This window comes from Labrus bergylta, chromosome 15, assembly GCF_963930695.1.
Source record: "Labrus bergylta chromosome 15, fLabBer1.1, whole genome shotgun sequence".
Lineage (NCBI taxonomy): Eukaryota > Metazoa > Chordata > Actinopteri > Labriformes > Labridae > Labrus > Labrus bergylta.
The window spans coordinates 12,907,567-12,931,780 of NC_089209.1; the positions used below are offsets into that span (position 1 = coordinate 12,907,567).

At 40.0% G+C, this 24,214-nt stretch overlaps 2 protein-coding genes across 2 annotated transcripts in view; both read right to left on the bottom strand.

The window, feature by feature from the left end:
* Window positions 1–394: 394 nt before the first annotated feature.
* LOC109983272 (G-protein coupled receptor 6) lies at window positions 395–3,204 on the bottom strand. The gene is made up of 2 exons (XM_020632896.2): window positions 2,948–3,204; window positions 395–1,865 (listed from the first exon to the last, which is right to left on the bottom strand). Exon 2 carries the CDS (start codon window positions 1,841–1,843, stop codon window positions 836–838), a length of 1,008 nt encoding a protein of 335 aa, XP_020488552.1. The 5' UTR covers window positions 1,844–1,865; window positions 2,948–3,204; the 3' UTR covers window positions 395–835.
* Window positions 3,205–9,282: 6,078 nt separating this feature from the next.
* Window positions 9,283–24,214, bottom strand: part of fig4a (FIG4 phosphoinositide 5-phosphatase a) — a 60,737-nt gene continuing 45,805 nt past the window's right edge. Inside the window, exons 22-24 of the mRNA XM_020632878.3 lie at window positions 17,906–17,997; window positions 14,627–14,701; window positions 9,283–10,228 (exon numbers count right to left, since the gene is read on the bottom strand). Of these exons, the coding sequence (XP_020488534.1) occupies window positions 10,051–10,228; window positions 14,627–14,701; window positions 17,906–17,997 (345 nt within the window). The 3' untranslated portion in view covers window positions 9,283–10,050. The remainder of the gene's footprint in view (window positions 10,229–14,626; window positions 14,702–17,905; window positions 17,998–24,214) is intronic.

Genomic DNA, 24,214 nt, shown 5'->3' on the forward strand with positions numbered 1-24,214 from the left:
ATTTAGTAGTTGGGTGTATATTAGGTTATTTTACACCTGTGGGGGTTGGTAATAAAAACCGTAAGGGCACACAACTTGATCACATGGCTTCACACGTTTGTGCTCTCTCTCTCTCTCTCTCTCTCTCTCTCTCTCTCTCTCTCTCTCTCTCTCTCTCTCTCTCTCTCTCTGAAACATTACCAACATATTGTGCAAACAACATTCAAATGTGTCTAGGTGTAATTTTAAGCTTTTTTTCCTGGAGAAGGACCCCTGTCGCACTTTCACTCTCCATATGCCATTAGTCTCCTGAAATAGATCAACCGGCGCTGTGGAGGTGGAATTGGAAATGAGGTGATATAAGAATTCCTTTGAGAGAAACATGTAACTATAAGAAACACGGCGCAGCCACTGATAGATTTCAATCTTTTATTCTTCTTGTATAAATTGTACATCAAAGACAATACCATACAAAATAGAAAAAAATGGCAAATGGTGACTCACAAGTTCAGAAATTCTTTTTTAAACACTATGAGAGCTTTACAATACTGCTTTGGCATTTCAAAAAAACACAGACTAAAGTGCAAGTATTTTCCATTCCTTTTTTTCTCATTTAAAGTACATTCACAGGTTTTGTTTTGTCTTTTTCACAGAAGTTTGTTGTTCACAGCATTTTTTCCCAAATAATCTCCTCCTAGCTTGTGTTGAGACATTAGTAAAGTGCAGATACAGTATGCATGAGAGACACATTTGTAGCATCACACCATCAGTTGAAAGCAGATTGTCAATGGTCACTGGATGAATTGTCTTTTTTGCTCTTTCTTTTCTCACAAACTAGCACACATTCACATCTCATTTAGACCTCACTAGGCGACCTGGACCTGTAGGCCTTATTAGACTGAAAGCAGCCACATAAAAGCATGTAGAGGGAGCGCTGGATCTCTGCGTTTCTGTAGGCGTAAATGATAGGGTTGATCATAGAGTTGTAGGTGGCTGGCAGGAGAGTAGCATAAGTGTACACCGATGGATACTCCTTCTCGCCGACCAGGCAGTAGATGGCAAATGGCAGCCAGCTGGCACCAAATGTTCCCAAGATGATAGCCAAGGTGGAAACCCCTTTTTTAGTTGCTACGTAATGGGATGTAGCAAAAAAGTGCTGTTGGAGAGCGATCTGGTGGGCGTGGTGGCACACAATCTTACAAATCTTGAAGTAGAGGGTTAGCATTAGAATGAAGATAGCAAAGAAGGAGGTGGCGAGTAGCGTGAGATTGCTCCGGGTTAAGGGTCGGACAATGCTACAGGATGAAGGCTCATCCAAGCAGTTCCAGCCAAGCACCGGCAGCAAACCCAGGAACAAAGACACCCCCCAGGTCCCTAGCAACATCAGGTGTACGTACTGCAGCGTCTTCTCTGAGAAGTAAGTCAGGGCATTGTAGAGGGAGAAGTAACGGTCCACTGTGATGGCTAAAAGGCTGCTGATGGACGCTGTAAAGGAGGCCACCAAGAAGCCCACAGTGATAAGGCTGATAGTCTCAGAGGAGATCACATACTGGAACACAAAGTTCAGGATTAATCCCATGCCGGCCAGCAGGTCCGCTGTGGCAAGACTCCCAATCAGCACAAACATGGGAGTCCTTAGTGTGGGAGTGTAGAAGATGATTGCTACCACTATGGCGTTTTCACAGGCAATGACGGTGCCGGACATACAGAGCATGATGTCCCAAGGGTTGATGGTGAAATCTAATGGAGCGGTGGAGAACTCCAGGCTGCTGTTCTGGTCTGGAAACTCTGCCTCCATCCATGAGAGAGCTTCTCCTGGCGAAGGAGTTGCAGAGGAGTCGTTCACCACCAGCGACTCGTTCATAGCTCCACTCGGTACTTTTGTCCTGTGGCCAACAACAGAAGATTGCGTTGTTAATGATGTGTGAAGGCAAACTCTATCTTCAACGATTCCTAATGAGTTGGTAATGTTTGGTTGTCTTGCTTAATGTCACTCTGCACTGTGTTTGCTTTCAAAATAATATGCAATATATATATATATATATATTAAAGGCCAAAAACTTAAAGTCAAATTAAATCATAATGAGGCAGAAAATCTTTTGTAGAACATCAAAATAAATTGAAAGTCCTAAAAATGCAGATTTTCATAAAGTCTGTTGGATGAATCGTCTGCATAGCTCACTGTTAATTTGAGAATTTGAGGTGCACAGCAGAGATACAGTCTGATGGATGATGGATTTATTCATAGATTTGGGGCTGCTCCATGCTTAATAAAAAGGGAAATAAATATTTGAGTTTCATGCAAGGAAGCCCTAAATTGATCTAAAATTAATTTACATAGAATATCTCAAACAAAAGTCTTATTGTCATCGGACACACATGATCCATTCAACTTTGAATGAAAACGTTTTAACCATAACCACAGCTGTCTGTTAGACGTCAACTTTACTGTCCAACACCATCACCATGGCAGATTTCAATGAGATATTTAGCTTGCCCTATTCTTTAAATAAAAAGTTATCGAGTTGAAGTACATTAGATGCAGCATCAACAACAGCATTTAGTTACAGTTGCTGTCCATGGTGCTGAAAACAGAGCAACCCTATGTATAGAAAACCAGGTACTTAAAAACACAAAATAAAATCGAGTATTAAGACTTTAATAGATGACCATCATTGACAAGTGATTTGAAATAATTTTATAAAGTCTTTAGGTTTGATCGTTGTGTGTAACAACTATTCAAGCAATAACTGTTTCTAACCAACTATGAATACATAATTGACACTAAGTTAAACCTTATAGCCTAACTATCAATTTGACAGACAACTTTTTTTAAGTTTTAAATTATTTGGAACAGACATCAGAATCAAAATAACTTAATTAATCCCACGGGGAAATTTGTTAAAAACATAAATAAATGTTTTTTTTCGGCTGTTCTTTTCAGACACGAAAAGTTGATGATACATACCTCGGTGACGAAACGTGCTCAGCTCAGATGTGCGCAGAAATCAGCCCCTCGACTGAAGGGAAGAAGTCGAAGTCAAAGTAAAAAGGATGTAGGTATACCCCCTTTTTCTCACTCCTGTTGACCCTCTCAAGTAAAGCCCTTGATTTTGTTGTGCTTCCCACGCATGGGACACACGCTCAGGGCAGGGATGGTGTGAAGCATTGGCCGGTGTTCAGCTCGGTGAGGAAGGTGCATGTGAGGAAGGTGCAGGAGGAGGAGAGAGGCCGATTGAAGACAAGCGAGGAGAGCTTTAAATGCGCCTGACGTCACGGGGAGAGAGAGAGAGAGAGAGAGAGAGAGAGAGAGAGAGGGATGGTTCCACCTGCCCTTTTCGGCGCTTCACCGAAAAAATGAAACTACAGCTTCTTGCACGCTAATCTCTCCAGCACCGTCTCCTCATAAGTTATCATAATAAATGATGATCTCAACCTGTTGAGAAACCTATGCAGAAGTTAATACATGATGTCAAAGGTAGCTTATACCTTATTCGAACATTGTTTATATTGGGAGCAAAGGTTACACCTTAAGACCCTATACCTATACACTTTGGCCTATAGGCTGCTGATTTTGCTCGAATATCGAGTTACTGTCGAGTATCAGTGGGAAGGGCTGTTCATCATCTTCAAAAACTAACACAATTAAATTAAAAGTTGATGTCTCAATTAGTGCCAAATACTCTATTCATTGATTTCTAGCATCAAAACTATAAATGAGACGGCATAATAAAGTAAAGGTAGCATAAAGTATCATGTAGGCCTATCCCACATCCCATCCCAATTTGATTGGACAAAAAGCCCTAAAATTATCTATTTTCTTACTATAGAAAGAGTAAGAAATATCCGAAATTAGGGTCCCGATTTTTCAACAGGAGTTGTTAGTGGGTGGGTCGTGTGGCTAAACCAGGTGAGAACCACAGTTATAGTCAGCTACCTTTAACAAATGGTCTGAAACAAAAAAATGACCAAGTTGCACCGTTTTATGGAGTAACTTTTTATATGGACTATTATTGAATGGTGTGTTATATTGTGATTCCATTTTCAACATTCAACCACTCATTGGTGTATTGATAATGGAAGCTGTGTTTTAATAACACTGTTTATGCTAAAGCCCAACTAGGAGCAAGAATTCAAGTCAGACAAAAGTACAAACTGTCTGCGCAGTACATGAGGGGCGGCTGTGGCTCAGTCGGCAGTCGTCTCTCAGCCGAAAGGTCGAGGGTTTGATCGCCAAATCCCGCTGCTTCATAGGCGGAGTATGAATGCGTATGAATGGGATGAGTTACTTCTGAGGGTCTAGCAACCTCTGCCATCAGTGTGTGATTGGGTGACTGGACATGTGGTGTAAAAACACTTTGAGTAGTCAGAAGACTAGAAAAGCGCTATATAAGCTTAAATCCATTTACTATTCACTCACTGGCTGACTAATGTGCTACAGGAAAGGGTTAACAGCTCTGCCTTCACACTATTCAAAAACATGATCTTACTTTGAGGATGATATTATTACAACCTCAGATCCATGTACAGTGCGTACAGTGCGTGTGGAAGTGTTGTAAAGGACAAGTTGTCTCCCAGCGTGCAGACAAAGATCTTGCTCCGTAATCTCAATGAAATCAGTTATCTTGGAAACACACTGCAGTGCAGTACAGAGTAGCCCAACACATGTTCTTCTCTGTGTTCATGTAGGAACAAACATAATGTTTACCTGATTGACACTCTTAGTGCTCCTGTTATAAATCAAATCTTTGGAAACCCATTGTATGTTCACATCTCTTGAGTCATCCTTTTTGATTGATTAAGTCATGCCTTATCTTTATTTTTGAAAATGTTATTTACCTGTGATCACTAAAACAACATTGTTATTCTTATCATTAATGTTTCAGACATGAAAAACAGATACAATGTGACTTGTGAAGCAAAGAGTTTTGCTTTTTTTCAAACAAGGAGTCACGTTCAACTGATAAGTTACTGTATGTGTGTGTGAAAGTCTTTCTTCTTTTGAACTGAATTATCTATTTTTCTCTCAGAGCACTTTTATTTGTGGTTGAGGAAAGATGTGATTCATCTGAAAATGAAGTTTTAACAAATCTGAAGAATGCAACTTGTTAATTTTAGGCACTAAATGTGATAATTTAATTGCAAAAAGGTTTTAAAAGTCTCAATAATTAATAGTCGGTAAAATGTATGGTCATCAAAATACTGTATAGTATTTTACCTCAAAGTTATGTATTTATGTAAATATGTATTATATTTCTACTATTCGATGTCGTATAGACAAACAATATGCCTACAATACAGAACATTTTGAGAAGAAGCAGGAAAGAAGAGGGAGATTCAAAGCAGTAGCAGTATGGTAACCAGTTTTGGTTTCCAGGCAACAGCTGTTTGCCCATCTTTTGTCAGGGGACCGGGGGTTGGAGAGGGGGTTGTCGCTCTCATTCATAAGCTAAGCGGTCATATGAAGTGCAGAGTGACTCATGTCAAAGGCAGATACCCAACCACACACAGCACCAAAATACATCTAAAAATTTCCGACTGTTTTCTATGATCATAGACTGAACAAAAAACAAAGTGCCTTTTCCCTAAAATAGAAGCGTAAGGGCGCCATACCCAAACATAAGATCGTTACATTATTTTTGTGAGGACTACCAAGAGCAAGCTGTCCGAAAATACCAGCGATTACATGCATTTATTCATCCATACCCATGTGGGCTGAGAAGTTTCAGTGTAATGAGACACCTGCCATTGGGAACACAAAAACATGAGAAAAACAGGACTGTGCATAAAGGACCTCATTTCTCTACAAAATAGACCCTATCAGGAGACAAACCCCTAACAGCATCCCCTTTGCCTGTAAACACAGATGACACAGTCTCTAATTAGAATGAGTAAAAACTTAATAATGAAGCAGCAGAGACAAAGACTTTTTCAATTAAGGAGCATGGTGAAGTGAAAGACATGGACGTAGATTTTAAAGGTAAAACAGGCAAACATTAAGTAGAGGCACACTAGGAGAGGAGGCGTTGGTGGTAAATGGAGCTAAAAAATGAGTCAGCTGAAAGGACACATTGCAAGAACAAATTCCCAGTTGACATGTAACATCTTAATTCACTAACAAATGTCTAGTTCACCTTGTTATTCGTTTGACACAAAGTAGTTATTCAGGGACCCTTACACAATTTTGCGCATGTGCTATCGCTCCCATCATAAAACACAGGACTCACAAAAGAGTTACATAATCAGGTTAATCTGTCCGACCTGTGATGTACCTTCCCAGCTTCAAAAGTCAGCCTAACCTTGATTTTATGGTAATTATATCTGCCTAAAACGTGCTGACCTTTAACAGCTGACCTTTTTTTTTTTTTACATTCGGTTAAGAAATAAATCATTATTGTATGGTACTTACAATGGTAGATGTGTTGCACGCTTTTGCAGGCATAAAGATCAGAGCTACTTTGACAAAAGCTGAGGTCCAGTAGGGAATCTCTAAATCTGCAGATCTTTTCGAGTCCTCCTGTTTGGCAGTTCAGTTGAGTCACTACCAAACCCAGTTGAAGGAAGGACAACCTGTGACAGGGTCCTCAACCCCAAAGGCTACCCTCTTTAGTCCAATCCAATCTCTACACCAGTGGCTATTGTCTGACAATGATAGAGCCTCTCGGAGCGATGTACAGTTTCCAGGGCTTTTAGTGCAGCTGATGGTTGTTCACATAAATGAAGTACAAGGAATTTGAGGCGAAGATTTGGCTTATCTGACAACACATGGAAACAATAATGCTTCAGAGACCAAAAGCTGTGTCCCTCACTTAAGGACTCTGGACTGAAATGCACAATCTGCGCATAGAGATGAGGTTAGAGCCAATGCGAGCGGTACCAATAGAGCCAACAACAGACATACAAGTTTCAGAGCTGGATAATGAACCAATGGAAGGCCTGGTCTGAAGAATCAGTGTGTTTGTTTTCATGTTGCTGCATATTGTTTAGCTGGCCAAGAGGTGGCACAAGAATGCACAATGGTAAGAAAACAAGTTGTTGCATGCAATGTGATTCTCTGGGGCATTTTCCAACAAGGAAATCAAGGTTTTGGGCCATCATGCGGATGGTATTTTAAGATTTGACACCTACCTCATATTGTTGCACACAAAGTTTATCACCTTCATGGAAACGGTAGTCCCAGATGGTAGTGGCCTCTTTCAACATGATAATGTGACCTTCCAGTCTGTAATTAATACTCAAGAATGGTTTGGAGAACATGACAAAGATTAAAAGGTGTTGGCTAGGTCTCCATATTTCACTTATTTCAATGCAATTCAACATTTTTGTTTGATTTGCATAACAATTAGATCCATGGAAGTTTTACCTTCCTTACAGAAGAATTAAGAATTCCCTGAAAATCTCTTGATGTCAGAAATGGGAAACTTTTGGAGTTCTGGTGCAGTCCAAAGGCTTGCCAAGGAAATTGTCGGGAAAATGTTTTGTTTGTCCTTGTCCAGATAACACTTTTCATCTCCTTATGTGAGAATCTGATAAACATTTGATTCAAAATCTTCGAATAAATGTATTCTTTCACCTTGGAGAACTTCGCCTTCTTCCGCTTCTATTGCCAGTGTTCTCTGCTGGTCCTACCTAATTTTACAGACATCTAGTCCTGAAATTAATGCATTTTTTTTTTTTTTTAATTGCTATTAATCGCATGCTATTTTGTCCCTTTAGGCGCATCGTGGATAAGCCTCCATAGTGTCTCCCTGTAGTCACAGTGGTGGAAAAGAATGACATTGCTGCATCTTAAAAAGTCTCATTTCACTTTAAAAAAACTCCTGAACAGCTCAGTAGACGAGTCAAATGTAATAGTCACCTAATGACATCAAACATTTGACTGTTTCACCGCTCCTGGTAAAATAAAACTGTTTGACAGCTCTAATGATAACTAAATGCATGCTAACCTATCTTCCAGTGTTAATATTAGTACATATTAACATTTTGGCTGTTTGCTTTGGCAGCAACAAGAGCAATAAGGAGGAGACGTTTCCGCAGAGGAAGTCAGCGACAATGATGGATCTGTGTCCCAGCGTTTGACAGTCCAACTAAATATACATAAAATATATAAAATATACTACCTGCTTGAACCCATGAAAATTAGGTGCAATGTGCACTTTACAGAGAACAAAGCTGAATCATGAAAATGTGTATAATGGTCACAACTGTGCTGTCACGATTGTATTCATTGTCGAGAAAACATCCTTACTGAAGCATCAAAAAAAGTGTAAGCATGCAATGCAAGTGTGAGCATAATACTAACCATAGCAACCTACTAACTCAGAGTGAAGAAATGAAGACGCATAATTTAAAGATATGGTTAGCTGGAAAGCATACTTTCAAATATTTGACCTTGTGAGGAACCTTGAGCACCAAATGAAAGCATCCTGTGTAAGATGAAAAGCAGCCTGATTTGAACCATACTCTTCACTAGAGTTGTTATCAATTGTTCAAGAAGCCTTTCCGAGTCGAATGAGAGGCTTTGAATGGGGAGGGAAACTAAGGATCACGGAGAGGGGATGGCGATAGGTGTGATGTGTTATTACAAGATGGAGTTCTAGATATCTGCTGTGCACTCTGAACATCCCCACAGCACTCCAATTATCATGATTGTGCTTCAGGGTTTGAAAAGAAAACCCAACACATATTCATGGATGACACACGTTTCATCGTCCGTCCGTCCGTCAGTCCGTCCCCCCCCCCCCCCAACTCCTGTTTCATCAAATTGGGTATACATCTTGAAGTGTTTTTAATTCCACTGCGTATTTCTCATCACATGCTGGAGCAACCACCTCCTCTTCCCAACCTCACCTCCCCTTTTATGCCCCCGCCCGTTCACAGGCTCACGAGGCAAAGACGCAGATGCCACTGGTCAATCAGAATGCTGACAGAAAGTGTGTTTGTGTCCGTGTGTGTGGGTGGGTTTGTGTGCGTGTTTAACAAGTCACGCAGTCTTTATCACATTTTTGCATTTTTAACACCTGTAGCTGAGTGCCGAGCACAAAAAGGGCGAGTGAGAGGAGGGAGAAAATAGTGAGCGTGATAGACAGGGTGCACAATGGGTGACAAGGGAACAAGAAACAAGACAGCAGAGGAGAGTGGGAGGGACAAAGAACAATTGCAGAGGCTGAGTGAAAAGAGCAATGTTCATTTTCTCTTTATGCATGAACAAAATACATAAAAGAAGAAAAGAGCACGGACATGAGAGCAGAATAAAAAGAGTCTCTCCTCACAGTGTAGAAAAGGGCATGAAGATGAGGTGCATTCAGTTTAAGCAAACGCAATCATTTTTAATAAATTAAAGTTTAATTTACAACTGCTTCACAAAATGATCAGCCGACATATCAGATATGCATTTAAAAAAAAAAAAGAAAATAAATCTGCATGTGTATAAACAAGGATTGCAGTTTGATCAAATCCTCAATATCAGGGCATCAGTGACGTGTTTAGTCTGGACAGAGAATTCCGCTTTGATTTTTATCTAAAGAATAATAAGACAATTTTAAAAATGAAATGACTAAGCTTAAAAAAGAAAAGTAAGAGTAGAAAAACTGTTGCTCTTAACGGGTTTGTACATTTAAAAAGACATGCATACTCCTGTCACAGCTTTTAAAACAAAAAATGGTTAATAAAAAAAAAATATATGATTGAACATTTAAGATTCCTAATATTTCAGAGTCAAAAAGATTGACATCAGTTCACATGTTCAAAATGAACAAAAGGTTTAATTTACTTTCTTAAAAGTGTTGTGATTAAAATTTAATCCAAGGAGAAAAAAAATGGAGTTAGCTTATTTGACTAAATAGACTAAAGACAACATTCGGAGCAACTGAAACAGAAAAAAGTCCATCTGCATAGTTTACAAAAAAAAGAATATAAAGGTCGTTTATTCTCATTTTGGATCAGCTTGCTTCATGTTGTAGCTACAAACAAAATGCTAAAAGTCAAATGAAGTCATAAAGATGTAATAATGTGCAGCATATCATCTCGATTTAGTAACAGAGATCCAGTTCTTGCTTTTCTGTGGGAGTGTCACATGTATCTGTTCTTGACGTACTCCCTGTACATCAACATGTCCTCCCTGCATAGCACCCTCACTTGGCCCTGGCCTGTCATCACATTGCTCTCGAACTCGTTGCGGCTGTCTCGGTCCACCTGTGGAAGGGAAACGGCGTAGATGCTGTCCCCGGGGAAGCAGGACACCGGCTCTCTGAGAGGGAAGAAAAAAAAAAAGAAAACAGACAGAAGAACGTTCAAAGAATGGATGTATTGAAACCGTATTTTAGACGAGTCACGTTGTTACTATATTCAGTGGGCCCAAGATGATGAAAAAAAAACCCTTAACCAGATAAATGTTTTAATCCAATCAAGAGCACTTGTGAAAATCCGCCTGAGAGGCCGATGATTAAGGGCCCCGCTAATGGAAGCAACACGAGGATGGCAGAGATAGGCCTTTTTAAAGCAGAATTACTCATATTTTTCAAGGAAACTAGACTCTTCTGCATGTGTCATCATTTTAAGAGTGGATTATCATCCACATGCTCGTCAGGTCATCTACTTAGACAGCTGGTTCAACAGCAGCTGAGGCCCCAGTGAGAGGCTGCTCAGACACATGGCAGAAGTGGAAACACACCTCCTTGATTACTGGTTGGATCATAGACACAAAGGATTCATTAGAATCTCAGTACATGTCATCAGGGAGTCTTCAACCGAGAGTTTAATGGTAATTTAACTGATGCTATAATGAAAACATCTTGCATGTATACTGGGATCCAAGGACCCAACTTTAAACCAAAGCACACTCAGATGCTGACACCTTTACTAGAGAAATAACTCTTAACCCTTGTTGTGCTATTTGTATAGGTGTGTATCAATCATCTGAATCAGGTTAAAATTGTATTTTAAAATAAAAAAATAATACACAGCTCTACACATGCGCTGACAATGAGTGAACGACTCCACCATAGGAATCTCTGTGACATAGTAATACACAGATTTACATCAGGCTTCATGATCAACTACTTTTTCTTCTCTCATCATCGCCTTGGTAGTACAGTACCTTTTATCATTATTTAGTTAATATTCAGAGCCTTGGCATGCTGGCTACTTCTCCTTTAGCCTGTTCACCTGTGATAGAAAAGATGTCAATTGGCCCGAGATGCATTCTTTTCGCAGGAACTATTCAGTTCTAATACACAGGCATTACAAGGTAATCCCTCATTACTTCAAGAAATAACAGTCAATGTGACGCAGTGAGAGGTATAGGCAGAAAAACGTTAAAGCTAATCTGAGGAACTTTTAGATTGTGTTGATCTTGGTGACCCCAGTCGACAAAGCGTGCAGAAACTCTATGCACCATGCGGCAGTAACAGTATTGAATCGTCACTCCTCCTCCCATCGGCTCGAGGGGGGAATCCTCCGGAGAATATCCTGCTGCGTTCTCACATCAGCCCACTCGGACTTGCTGTGGAAAAATACTCGGGGTCTGGCCGGAGAAACTCATAGCGAAAAATTTGCGTTCACATATACAGCTCACATATACATTTTTTTCCACAAGATTTCTGCAAGTGTGGAAGCCCTAAAAGTCTCTGTTAAGAATCATGTTGATAATCGCCTCATCTGACACTGACCTGGTGGCAGCTGTAACAGGCATCAACAATAAATAGAGATACAATCAATGTTCTCGCAGTCTGTGTCATAACCAGATAAAATTCAACAGAATTCTGTATCAACTAATTAATTAGTGCATAACCTCCAAGACCATTTCCGAGTTATCAACGTCTGAGACATGGCATGATATTCAAAGCTTTTCTTTTGGCTCTGTGAGGTTTAAAGAAAAGACTTACAATAGTTTAAAATCAAAAACAGGTGAATTGTAAGCATGGAGTCTATTCTTACTGTATTTGAAGCTTACATAATACACAGTGAGGTGGAACTAATGTTGATGCACTTTTGTCTAATCGGGGGATTACACGCTCTACACATATCAGAATAATATGTTTTGTGATAATGGATTTTGGGGGAAATGCACCTGAGTTGAAATTAAATCCCTAAAGCCTTAAAAAAACGGTATACCTTAATTCCATTTATTGATACTGAATACACTGAAAAAAGGCACAGCAGGATATATATTTCAGTTAATCATAATAGAGGGGGTTAACTAAGGGTTCAGAAATGATTTGTGTTTGGTCTGTTGACTCCTGGCGACTCTTCACATATAGCTGAAATCGCCAAGCTTTGCCTATGCCTGGTGGGTGAAAAGAGGAACTGCACAGAGGGGGGCGGCAGACTACTAACAGTGGAAACACGTTTCTGATGCTGTAACAGCATCTTAGAATAGCCCTGTTGCACAACATCAGACACACCTGTCGGAGCGTGTAGACCTGCCATGAGGACAACAACAATAGATGGATGTATTAATGAGTGGCCAGGGTGCCACTAAATATAAGCAGTGGAGCGGATATGCAAACTGAATATGGACGAGAGGATGTAAGGCTGGAGGCAGAGGTTTTCTCACTTCGACAAAAGCTAATGTCTGTCTGCCACCTTTTCCTGACATGTATTTACTTTTCACCTGTATTAAATCAGAAATGGTGGGTTTTTTTTTTCTTTCAAAACATGTTTCAGGAGGACCATGAAGAGCCATGTGTTCACTCTAAAGAGAGATAGATAAAACTAAAAGGATATGTCGTAAAAACATCCAAGACATTTACAAAAACAACCTCTTCCCCGACCTTCCTTCAAGTCAAGTATTAGCATCTTATCATTTTAATACAGCATTGAGTAATTAATGCAACTGTCAGGCCTAGGCAGCATCCCACTCTTTACTATCACTAGGCAGAAGCACAGGCCCCAGAAAGACTGGAAGGGCCTGCACAGCATAGCAGCATTGATGCAAATAAAAGATAGTCTTGCTTAGCCTGACCTAAGGAACACTAGTGCTGTCCCAGGCCTGGAGAACCCCTCACAGTTATATATTTATATATTAGCTCTGTTTTTATTTTAAACCCATCACAATAGTCTTAGCTTGTGCTGAGGCCAGGATGCAGAAAGCTGCCCCTTGTTTGCCTTCTTGTACAATCCAAATGGTAAATGGACTTGAGCTCCTAAGGCGCCTTTCTAGTCCACTGGCTACTAAAAAGGGTTTTTAAACCGCATGTCACACCTACCCATTCAAACACTGATGGCAGAGGCTGCTTTGTAAAGTCTCCATCAGTATTAACTGTGTTATGTATGCTTCTCTTTATCTGCCTTATATATCCTCTTTGCCTGCCACGTTGCTCTTCTTAGATTTCAAGTGACCTTCAAATATCCTCTGAATATATACCTCGGAAATGTTTGGCCATCATCAACCTTCTAGCTCACGGTCCTCTCACAGAGCTGCTTAACGGTAACATCTTGTGCAAACAGATCTCTCCTCTCCACCAGCCCACTCTCTTCTCTCTCTAACCTCAGAGTCCATACCCCTACCTGAATATGTTTTTAAAGCTAAAAATAAAGCCTTGACTGCCTTTTGTTTCCTCCTCTTAAAAATCTTTTATCTTTGCATGTATAGTGCTAACAGGGTTTTAAATAAATATTAATTTTTCTTCTTGAGCAAGGGGTCTATCATTTTAATGTAAACCTGTGAACAGTGGAACATGATAGTTGTTTGCCTTTCTTCCTTTTTGGACCCAGATTAGACAACTAAGGATTCTTTTGGCTGCTACAAAAAATACATTAAATATTATAAATAATTCTTCTATTTCCATAAATGTGTTACACATCTTGAAGGTATAGCAGGTTTCAGTGTTGATTAAATCTGAACAGAATAAAAAGACAAAAGGTCAAGTCTGAGTCTGTATGAAAATGTTAGACTGATGCTGCGCCAACATCTGTCTACTCGATTTGACATCTAGCAACCGGTTAGCTTATCTTAGCACAAAGACCAAAAACAGTTCATCCGGTTCTGTCCAAATTTAACAGAATAAAACTTAATTACCATTTTTAAGAAAATCTATATAAATAAAGTTTAAATTAAAAAAAAAATGCTTAATTTTGTTGAAAAATCTTCACTGCAGAATCTAGCTTTTAAAATGTTGAAAATGTCTAACATTGGGCTTTCTTTCAATTTGATGCTAAATGCATTTCATCACCCAGATGCTCTTTTTGAGTCTGTGTATGAGGGAGTTTGAACTAGAAAGACAGAGAGACAGAGAGAAATACAAAGAGGAAAAAAATTGCTTGTGCGTCTGTACAGCTGCACATTGCCAACCCACGTGTGGTTTGAATTTTGAATCTGGCTGCGGACAACAACACTCCATCTCTGACCCGCTGGGTCAGGGGAGGGCTGCACTGACTGGGAAATAGCAGGGAGGAACGAGAAGTGAAGAAAGAGTGTTTGGTAATAAAAGATGAAGATTAAACAAAGCACAGCTAGAGCATCCTTTGTGGACCACTTAGTCCGAGCAACTGTGTTCATGTATCACTAGGCTACTGGAAATGTTGAGAGGTTATTAAAACGCTTGGATTAAATACTACAAAATTAACTTTCCTTGGGGGTGAGGCTCTTTCCTTTTTTTCTGTCTCAGTGTGTGATCTTAGGGTTAATGTGTCATGTTTTACTCACAAGCAGATGATGTTTGCAGAGATTATGTGGTCAGTTCTTTCCACTCTGTGCTGGCTCTGGCCCAGATGTGCAAACCTGCAGAAAAGAAACAAACACAAAATGAAAAACATTCCACCATAAAGCCAAAAATCTACTTTGTATGCACATGCTTTGCTCATGTTTGTCTCTGTTACATGTCAATTCACAATGGGAAGCGTCATTAGCAACAGGTTAAACACTATCTGTGTAATTATTCCCCAGGATGCTATCACATGTCTCGATGTCTCCTTTTTTTTTTAAACCACTAAACACAAATGATACAACCATGTTGGTTGAGATTGCTAATATTCACAGAATATAATCATCAAATCTCAAATTTCTCAGTGGATTATTTTTCCACTCGCAAAGACACGATAATATGCAACAGTTGAGAGCTCCCCTCTGGCTCTTGCTTCTGAGTTTTTAATATTAATGCCTCCATTAGTGGAGCTCCTGTTGCAGCCAATGTCTTTGGAGCCGTTCCAACTTCCAGCCTCGATAATAAACACTTTCATTCCCCTTTATTTGCAGCTACAGCAGGAGGATATTAGCAGTATTGTTCAATACAATTTGGATTGAGTAAAGTTGATTATCTTGCTTAAATTGCACCTGAAGAGCCCGGGCCAGAGAATACTAATCAAAGAAAAAAAAAAAAAGTGTGATTAAAAGAAAGAATTTATCTTTTTATCTTTCAACACTTTCCCAGGCATTTCTTCTCTATTCCTCATCAAAATCTCTGTCAAGACGTGAGTGTCTCATGTTGCTTACACACGGCCAGTTCAAGGCGGGATATTAATGCCCCTGTTACGCCTTTTCTACACTGTGTAACGCACAGAGGCACAATGATGTGGTTAAGTCTCAAACTCAAATAACAGAGGCGTAACAGGAGGGAGACAGAGGAAATGTGTAACATCATGACTGCAGGGTAGTGTCGTAGTCAAGACCGAGACCAAGACAAGACCGAGACATTTCGGGATCGAGACAGAGTCAAGACCCAGACCAAGGCAGGGCGATACCAAGACAAGACCATAAATATCACTGAAAAATCCTCATCTTGTGTGCAGCTGGCGTGTCACTCACTTAGACCTTATCATCAGGAAAGTTGCAGCCGTAACCGGGGGATAAAAATCAAACTAGGTTTACTTTAACTTTAAGTTATTCCTTCTTTTAGAAAGGGGTGTTTTCTAGCTTATCAGTGGTGGTCTTGACCGGTCTTGGTTTAAAATCCGGAGTCCGCCCAGTCCGAGACTTAGACCGAGACAAGACAGAGTAAAAATGCTCTCGAATCCGAGAAGAGACAGAGACATTCAAAAAGTGGTCTTGAGACCAAGACAAATTTTGAGTACTTAAACACTACAACAGGGTGGATCAGTGCTGTGTGTGTGTGTGTGTGTGTGTGTGTGTGTGTGTGTGTGTGTGTGTGTGTGTGTGTGTATGTGAAGCTCCTGCTATTTACACACGGTGCCTCTCAATGTAAATTAATGTGTAACCACCGCCGAGGTAGACGTGGGAAGTTTGTTGCATATAGCATACAAGTTTATTAAATGTCTAACCTGACTTTCTTTTAGGATCATTTAGTGCTATTTCAAACTGATAGTCCATTCTGTAAAGTACATTTAGTATGAGGCATGACATGGACTGGCTACCAAAAGATACACTGGAGCAGTAATCCTCAGAGTGTGTAGCGCAGCTGAGGGTGAGAAAAAAGCGATTAATGCTTCATTAAATGAATCACACTCTATCAAATGTGCTGTTCTCATCCAAAGAACAGAGAGTTGTGTTCAGTTTCAGCGATGGACGAGTTCTCTTCACTCATCAGTATGGTTGAGAGCAAACGGGGAGAAAGGACACAATGAAAGGGAAAAGGACAGAGACAAAATTAAAGTATCTGGTGAAGGAAGGGAGAGGTGGACGCGGATCAGTGCGGTCAGAGGCGTGATGCACACAGCAGGGCAGAGTTTACAATGTCCTTTTTGTAAAATGATCCATATCAGCCTGAGGGTGCTGATGACACTGACTGCTTGTTCCACAACTTTCTGTCCAGGGCATTGGGTGCACAACAATAATAAGACATCATCTTCTTCAGGAGCAGCTTAATGGGAAGAGACAGTCCGAAGAAAAGGCTTCTGCTCTTTCACTTCAGGACTTCTGATTCTTCATTGCACAAGAAAAAAAAAAACCAGAGCTCTAAAAGGTTAAACAAACAAAGGCCAGCTCAAGATGTTATGAATGAATGACGACAAAAACATATCCAGAATTATTATGTGTGTGTGTGTGTGAGTTACTTTCCCTCAGTTACAATACAGACAGCAAAGCAGCAATCATAGGGTCTTTAAATTGCTGCCAGCAGGCAAAGTGCTTTTTTTTCCCCTTCTTTTTCTTTTTAAGTTGTATTTTTGGGCTTTTTATGTCTTTATTGGAGAGACAGGATAATGGACAGAGTCTGCAATCGAGGAGAGGGAGAGAGAGAGAGTGGGGAATGACATGGGGAAAAGAAGCCACCGGTTGAGCACAAACTAACCACTAGGCCACTAGCGCCCCGGGTAGTCCTTTAAAAGCCAATGGAGACGAGGCAATCTTCATTTGCACCATGTATGAAAAGCCTAGTTTTACTGCAGAAATACACACGTTAACAGCCTGCTGCAAAGGGTTCTTCTTTTTAGACTATTTCAACATAGTGAAGTGGTGGAGATTTATACCTCACCAGTTTGAAGAATATTTGCCTTTAGCCTATAGATATAGATACCTGTTTAATTTGTATTTAGCATTATTTGGATACACAGAAGGCTTGAATGTTACATTTAAATAGTAAACATAATACATGTTTAACAACTCTTCGCATTTTCAGTGTGAGGCATGTCAGCATGGCTTTGTGCCTTACTTAATGGCAAAATGTTGTTTAGTGTACTTTATTACAGTAGCTCTATTGTCATTATTAAGAATATGGACAACATGTTTTTGTGACGACACATTCAAAACACGTTGTTGTCTTTGACCATGTCAATCAAAACCCAAGATAATCATCTTTGTGAGGTTAAGCTTTGATTTAGATTGCATCAGATTTTCATTACTTATTAAATGGCATCACAGTATATCTAGAAGAACTGCCTTCCCTAGATAGTTTAGCTTCACCTTAGTAAGTCTATTACTAACACATCATTTGCTGAAGTTACTTGAAAGTCATAACTTAAATGACATTTTAAAAAACTATACCGTATGGCAAACCATGTAAAATATATGATTCAGCTTTGGGTCTATCACCTTTGATAAATGTGCAGATCTTCCGCAGCCGGAGACTCAGCCAGATTGAGTCCGTATGGCTCCTTCACTGCCTGCTGCTGGTGCTGGATCTCCTGAAGAGGTGGGAAGGGAAAGGTAAGAACAGACAGATGCATGTGACAGGGAGAGAAAAAAGTTTAAACAAAAGTTCAACCATGAATTTAAAAGTTTTTTTAAAGGCTATAACAGAAAGGTGCATGTGAGCAGATAAAGCTGCATGCTAACAGCTAGCTTCTAAAGCAGGTGCGACTAAAATTATCCAATCAAACAGACAAGGTCATCAGGTTTAGCGGCTTCTCTCTACTAATGACTCATTGATTAGGATAACCCACAGAGTTGTAATCCAGGCAATGTATGAATGTAATTTGATTGTCGGTGTCTAATGAGGTGGTTTCATGTTCAGGGGAAAGTGCCCTCCTGGGGTTCTTGCACTCAGTGTCCTTTGGGTTTGTAGAGACATAATCATCGGAATAAACAAGAGATAATTTTAAAAAAGGTCAAACCGGTTCAAGAAAAGAAAATCATCAGGTTTGAAGATCACAAATTTATAACCAAAGTTCATTGACCATAGGTTTGTGCTTAGTTTAGGTAATAAACATCATGACATAAGAACTTCAGTCCAAAAGGAGATTAACCAAAAGGACCAGAGTACTTGACTTATTTTACACAAAAGGAAATACAATTATAAAAGAGGATTACTCAGGGTTACACAGCGATATGAGAGCAGTGATATAAAGGAAAAACAATAAAATCTTAATATCCAAAGGCTCTCTTTCTTCAGGACAAGCTGCGTTTCTTACAAAACTGATTATTTAATCACAAATGGCTCCATTTACTAAATAAATGATCCTTTTATAAGGGTTCACCAAGATTATGGAACCAGCATGATATTTAGTACCACTGTTATGAAATAAAGCCTTTGTATTAAAGGTGGGTTATGAGTCAATAACAGCTCAGGGTAAAGTAGGTGTTCAGAAAAGACATCAAGGTAAACAGGTACTTTGGAAAAAGTCCCAAAATTTACCACCCATATCTTTCTTAATCACTTTGATCTGCAGATGATACAAAATGCAGCAGCACGACTGGTCTTCAACCTTCCTAAAAGAGCACATGTCACTCCGCTGTTCATCTCCTTACACTGGCTCCCAGTTACTGCTCGCATCAAATTTAAAACTCTGCTGCTCGCTTACAAAGCAGCGACAAAAACGGCTCCTCCTTACTTTAACTCTCTCATCCAGGTCTACACTCCCTCCCGCCCACTACGCCAATGAAAGGCGTCTGATCCAACCTTCACAACAGGATCCTAAGTCTCTGACTAGACTCTTCTCCTCGGTTCCCCCCCGCTGGTGGAATGAACTTCCAAACTCCATTCGATCTGCAGAGTCCCTCTGCACCTTTTAGAAAAAGCTAAAGACCCAGCTCTTTCATGAATACCTACTAACTTAATGATGATGGTCTTGATATTATTGATGATGATGATGGTTGTGACGATGGTTTTTGTTTGATAACGATGACTTATAAGATGGTTTCTTTACTGATTAGAGCTCTCAAGAACTGCCGTCAATGTTGTGCTTTGCCTCTGGTCACTTCCTGTCAGCACCTGTGTGTCCAATCGGACTCAAAGCTGATCGTTTTCTTTTACTGACATGGTTCCCTTTTTTCTAGATCCTTGCTTGTGTTGTACTTACTCTCTGATGTACGTCGCTTTGGATAAAAGCGTCTGCTAAGTGAATTGGAGAATTGTAGACCTCAATTGTAAGCGACATGAGCCTTCATAATCTTGAGCCGGCCGAGGAAAGGTGCGATAATATGTGCGTTGCTGCCACAAGGGATCGAGGGTCTTTATTTTACTCTCACCGTACACAAAGGATTGTCCCGTATTAAAGAGACAACAAAGTAGGCACTGAAGCGGTTTTCCATAAAGCTCCTGTTAAATGCAGATTTTTGTGACTTCTGTAAACATAGAGGGTTGATCTGTCTCTTAGCTGATCTTATGTAATTCATGCATAAGTTTTTTTTGGCTTTTTGTGCCTTTATTCGAGAGATAGGACAGTGGACAGAGTCTGAAATCAGGGAGAGAGAGTGGGGAATGACATGCGGGAAAGGAGCCAGAGGTCGGATTTGAACCTGGGCCGCCGGCTTTGAGGACCACAGCCTCCATACATGGGGCGTGCGCACTAACCACTGCGCCACCAGCGCCCCTCATCCTGCTTTCTTTTAGAAGCCTATAAGATGCAACTTGGTCGAAGGATTGACTGCAGGTCCTGATGCTATTTGATGCATGTCATCCCACACTCTTTCTCTCCACATGCCCAATCTCTCTATAGCTGCCCTGTCATATGAAGGCAAAAAATCCTAAAGAATAAATGTCAAAAAGGGATGTTTGGCAGGGAGCTGTTGCCTCTTCTGACAGTTACCCTGCAGAAGGGAGTAACAGGCGTATAATGTTCTCTGATAGTCTGGCTTGCCTTTGTCGGTCATTTGGATGCATCAGTATCATTTTTTCATAACCAGCTAAGATCTCCTCACTGGAGTTTTAACATCACCGTGGCTGATTCTTTAACACTTACAGGTAGTTTCACTCAGTACGGACACATTCCTAAGGCATAAGGACTGTTTGAACACAGCCCAGGATTCTTTTCTTGATGATATACACACACATTAATCCATGAGCACCTTCAAGGCCTTTAGTAATGAATACATCTTTTCTTGAACCCTCGTGTCCAATCATATAAAAGGGTACATCTCTGTGAGTTATCTTCACAGATGGACCAAGTACACGTGCTCTACAAAAGAAGACGAATAAGGAGCGGGGGGAAAACAATTCTGGTCTGAGTAATCTGCGTGTCTATGAATTTCATGTGAACAGCATGAATCCATCTTGCCTTGTGTCACAGTGTGAGATCGTGGGGACGGTGTTAGATTGCTGTTTGGGGTATTTTCATCGCAGATATCTTGGCAACTGAGCATGATCTTAATGCGGCAGAACACACACAGACAAAAATTATATTCTTAAGAACAGAACATGTATATTCTACAGGATGGTTGATGTGATTGTATATGGTAGAACAGTTAAATTACACTACATTTGAATGCCCATTTTTGGTTAATCTGTTTAATTAGCAACTTTTTTAAATTAATTTAGCGATAACATTTTTTTTGTATACTTTGTATGTGTGATAATGTGCCAGGCTACGGTTGAATAAGAATTTGCTGGTGAGGAGTTGTACGGCATCTTTTCTGTTACAGTAATGCTATAGTGTTAAAGAAACTCTTCTTTGGTGTAGGATCCTTTTTTTGTCTCACAATACATAAATAATTTTTGCAATAAATGTGAAAAATTAGCCTCACTCTGCATGCTTGAATGTTACCTATCAGATAGAGGTAAGGCTATAACGGCCATGCTTTCACACTATTTTGATGCCGTTAAATCAAGTTTAAAGGTCACATATTATACTTCTTTTCAACAACTCCTGTATTTCAGCCCTGCTCAGAACAGGCTGTTTTTGTGTCTATAGCTTTAAATGCAAGTGAGGTGTGTCTGACCACGCCCCTCTCTTGAGGGGTTTGGGCGGCTCTGGCTTTCTTGTACTATGGCGTATTGTCTACAGTGGAAAGGCCGATTCAGAGAGCAGAACAAACACCTAGCTGTGGGAGTGTCACTCACCTGGGGGAGGGGTTACTCTCCTTTGTGATGTCACAAAGGAAAAATCTCCAAACAGCCTGTTTGAGCACACATTTTTCGGAAAGGTGGAGCAGGCAAAAGACGGAGAGGATAACTGGGGGGGGTTTGTAGACAGGCTAGGGACACACGTTAGTGTTAGAAAACCATGGTAAAGTGTATTTTGCGTAATATAGGACCTTTAAGCTAGCTATTAGCTTCCCTCAGATTAGTTGGTGCCAATTTAGTGGTAAAAAAATTAAGTGTTTTGATTTAGTAGAAACATATTGCAACAGACGGTGGACACATGAGATACAGCTAATATGCACTTTTACAATTTTGTTTATTAAACACTGTTTTCGCACATCGGATATTATTCTCTTGGTGCAGACCTTAACAGCCAATCCACAATCAGTATTTGAAATAGAGTTTAAAAAAACACCAACTATATTCGCTCCTAATTATGCAAAGACATCTTGCAGAGATCTTAAGAGGATTATTACTTGAACAAATTATGAATCCTTGAGGTGTGAGTTTTACCCTCTTAATTAACTGAGCGGTTGAAGCCTGTTATGTAACACTACACACAGGATCGGCAGAAAAGCAATTTTCTCTTTGACAGTTTTTGACATTGAAATATGCTGAAAATAATGTATTCAATTTCACTGTATTTGTATTGATCTGTGCTGAACAGAAGGGAGAACAAATGAGGGAGTTCCAGGACCAGAGCCAAGAAAGTGCAGCTGTGAACACACACACACACACACACACACACACACACACACACACACACACACACACACACACACACACAAATTCCCAAAACACAGAGAAAGTGCATGTGAAAATACACCAGCTGCTACATTTACACATTTAAACGTGGCGTGAGAGCACAACTTAAATATTTGTTTATGTGTACACCCACAAACAAAGCAAAGCCATCCATGTTCATGCGTGAACATGCATGCTGATTTTGATGGGGAACATAAAATGAGCATGTGTAATAACATGGCAAACGTAGTAATGATCTGATGCTTGAATATTTTATCAGTTTTGTGTTGTTCCGCCACTCTGGCAATCCATCCTCAGAGACAGGCTCAAGAGGGAGCCACATGAGACGCATGAGAGCGAGAGTGTGTGTGCCCAACACGTGAGCGAGCTGTCCAGCCAGAAATATTCACGAAGGACTCATTGCTCAAGGCCATTGAGAAGATATATCAGAGAAAACGTACAAAATACATCATAAATCACAAGTGGAGAGTGATGGACTGAACAAAAGGAAAAGCCTTTGCCTCAACTCTGAAGATCAATAGTGCTGGCATTGACATTTCTCTTTACAGAGTCTCTGTTCAGTTAATTTTGCAGCATCCTTATTGTCCTTTCATGTGCTGAGCTGCACTTCAAGAGCCAGTCTTGACTGATAAAACTGCCAGTTATCATAGGATAAGAAATTGAAAATGAATTTAAAAATCTGTGGTTGAAACTGAATTTGTTTTGCAGAAGAGAAATCCAAATTGTATTTTCTTAAATGAATTATTTTAAGATACATAAACAGGTTTTGTAATGGTTTCCATTTAAAGGAGTAGCTTCACATTTTCACAAATTTACTTAGGTAGGTAATAGCTTATCAGATATAAAGCTGACACACATCCAGGTCTGATTAGCCTACAGTGAAGCTGCCTCCGCTGAGGGTGTCCGTGAAAAAAGGCCGAAGACATACAGAGAAGCACAGGTACACAACTGAGTATGTGTCTCACTGTCAACAAAGTCACATAATGGTTATCTGTCAGTTGCTGTGTAGAAACGTGGGGGTTTGTAACACCAAGTCCTACTAACCAACCTGTAAAACCAAAAATTCACCCCCAAAAAAGCCCCTCCCGAATCAATTGTCGTACTTCATGCACAAAAATATGATTTTTATTCATCTTAAGTTCCTCAAATGTCACATGTTTGCCCTAACACCACAGGGCAGGAAGTAATGAACTGCATGAAGTGTGATCCAATAAACAAAATGATAATGAACATTATGGACAGTCTCGGGCCATATTGAAATTTGAGACAATCCATACATCCATTGTTGTGATATTGGAATCAAGCTTTCAGTAGTACTGAATACATGTATGATATGCAGATATTTCACAGGCTAAATAAGAATGACATTAAATTTCATGTAGTCATCCAAAATGATTCATTTTCTGATCATTTTAATCAGGCCTACAGTGGTGACGCACAAATGTCTGACGCAGCAGGATCAACATTGCAATCCATAGAGCAATGTTGCTTGTAAAGATGAATTGAAAAGATTGGATTCCCATGTTTGCTGCAACTCCTTTTAAATTCTGCCTAGTTTTGTGTGACATCTTACAACAGTGCCGTCATTAAAGGGAACAAGGACAATTCATTTGAACAATGGAGGGGTGTGTCTTAATAAAGTGGCCTGACTTTCTTAAGCCTTCAAATATTGTCAAGCAAACACTTGAGACTGAAGTGGAAAAAAATTCCAAAGGAGGCAGCTGTGGCTCAGTTAGTAGATTCGTTAATTTCTCATGGTCAGGGGTTCAATCCCTAGCTCCTGCAGCCACATGTCTGATGTGTCACTGGCAAGACACTTAACCCTAAGTTAGTGTATG

Excerpts from the sequence above, each read along its gene's own strand:
- LOC109983272 (XM_020632896.2), bottom strand. The coding sequence starts at position 1,843 with ATGAACGAGTCGCTGGTGGTGAACGACTCCTCTGCAACTCCTTCGCCA.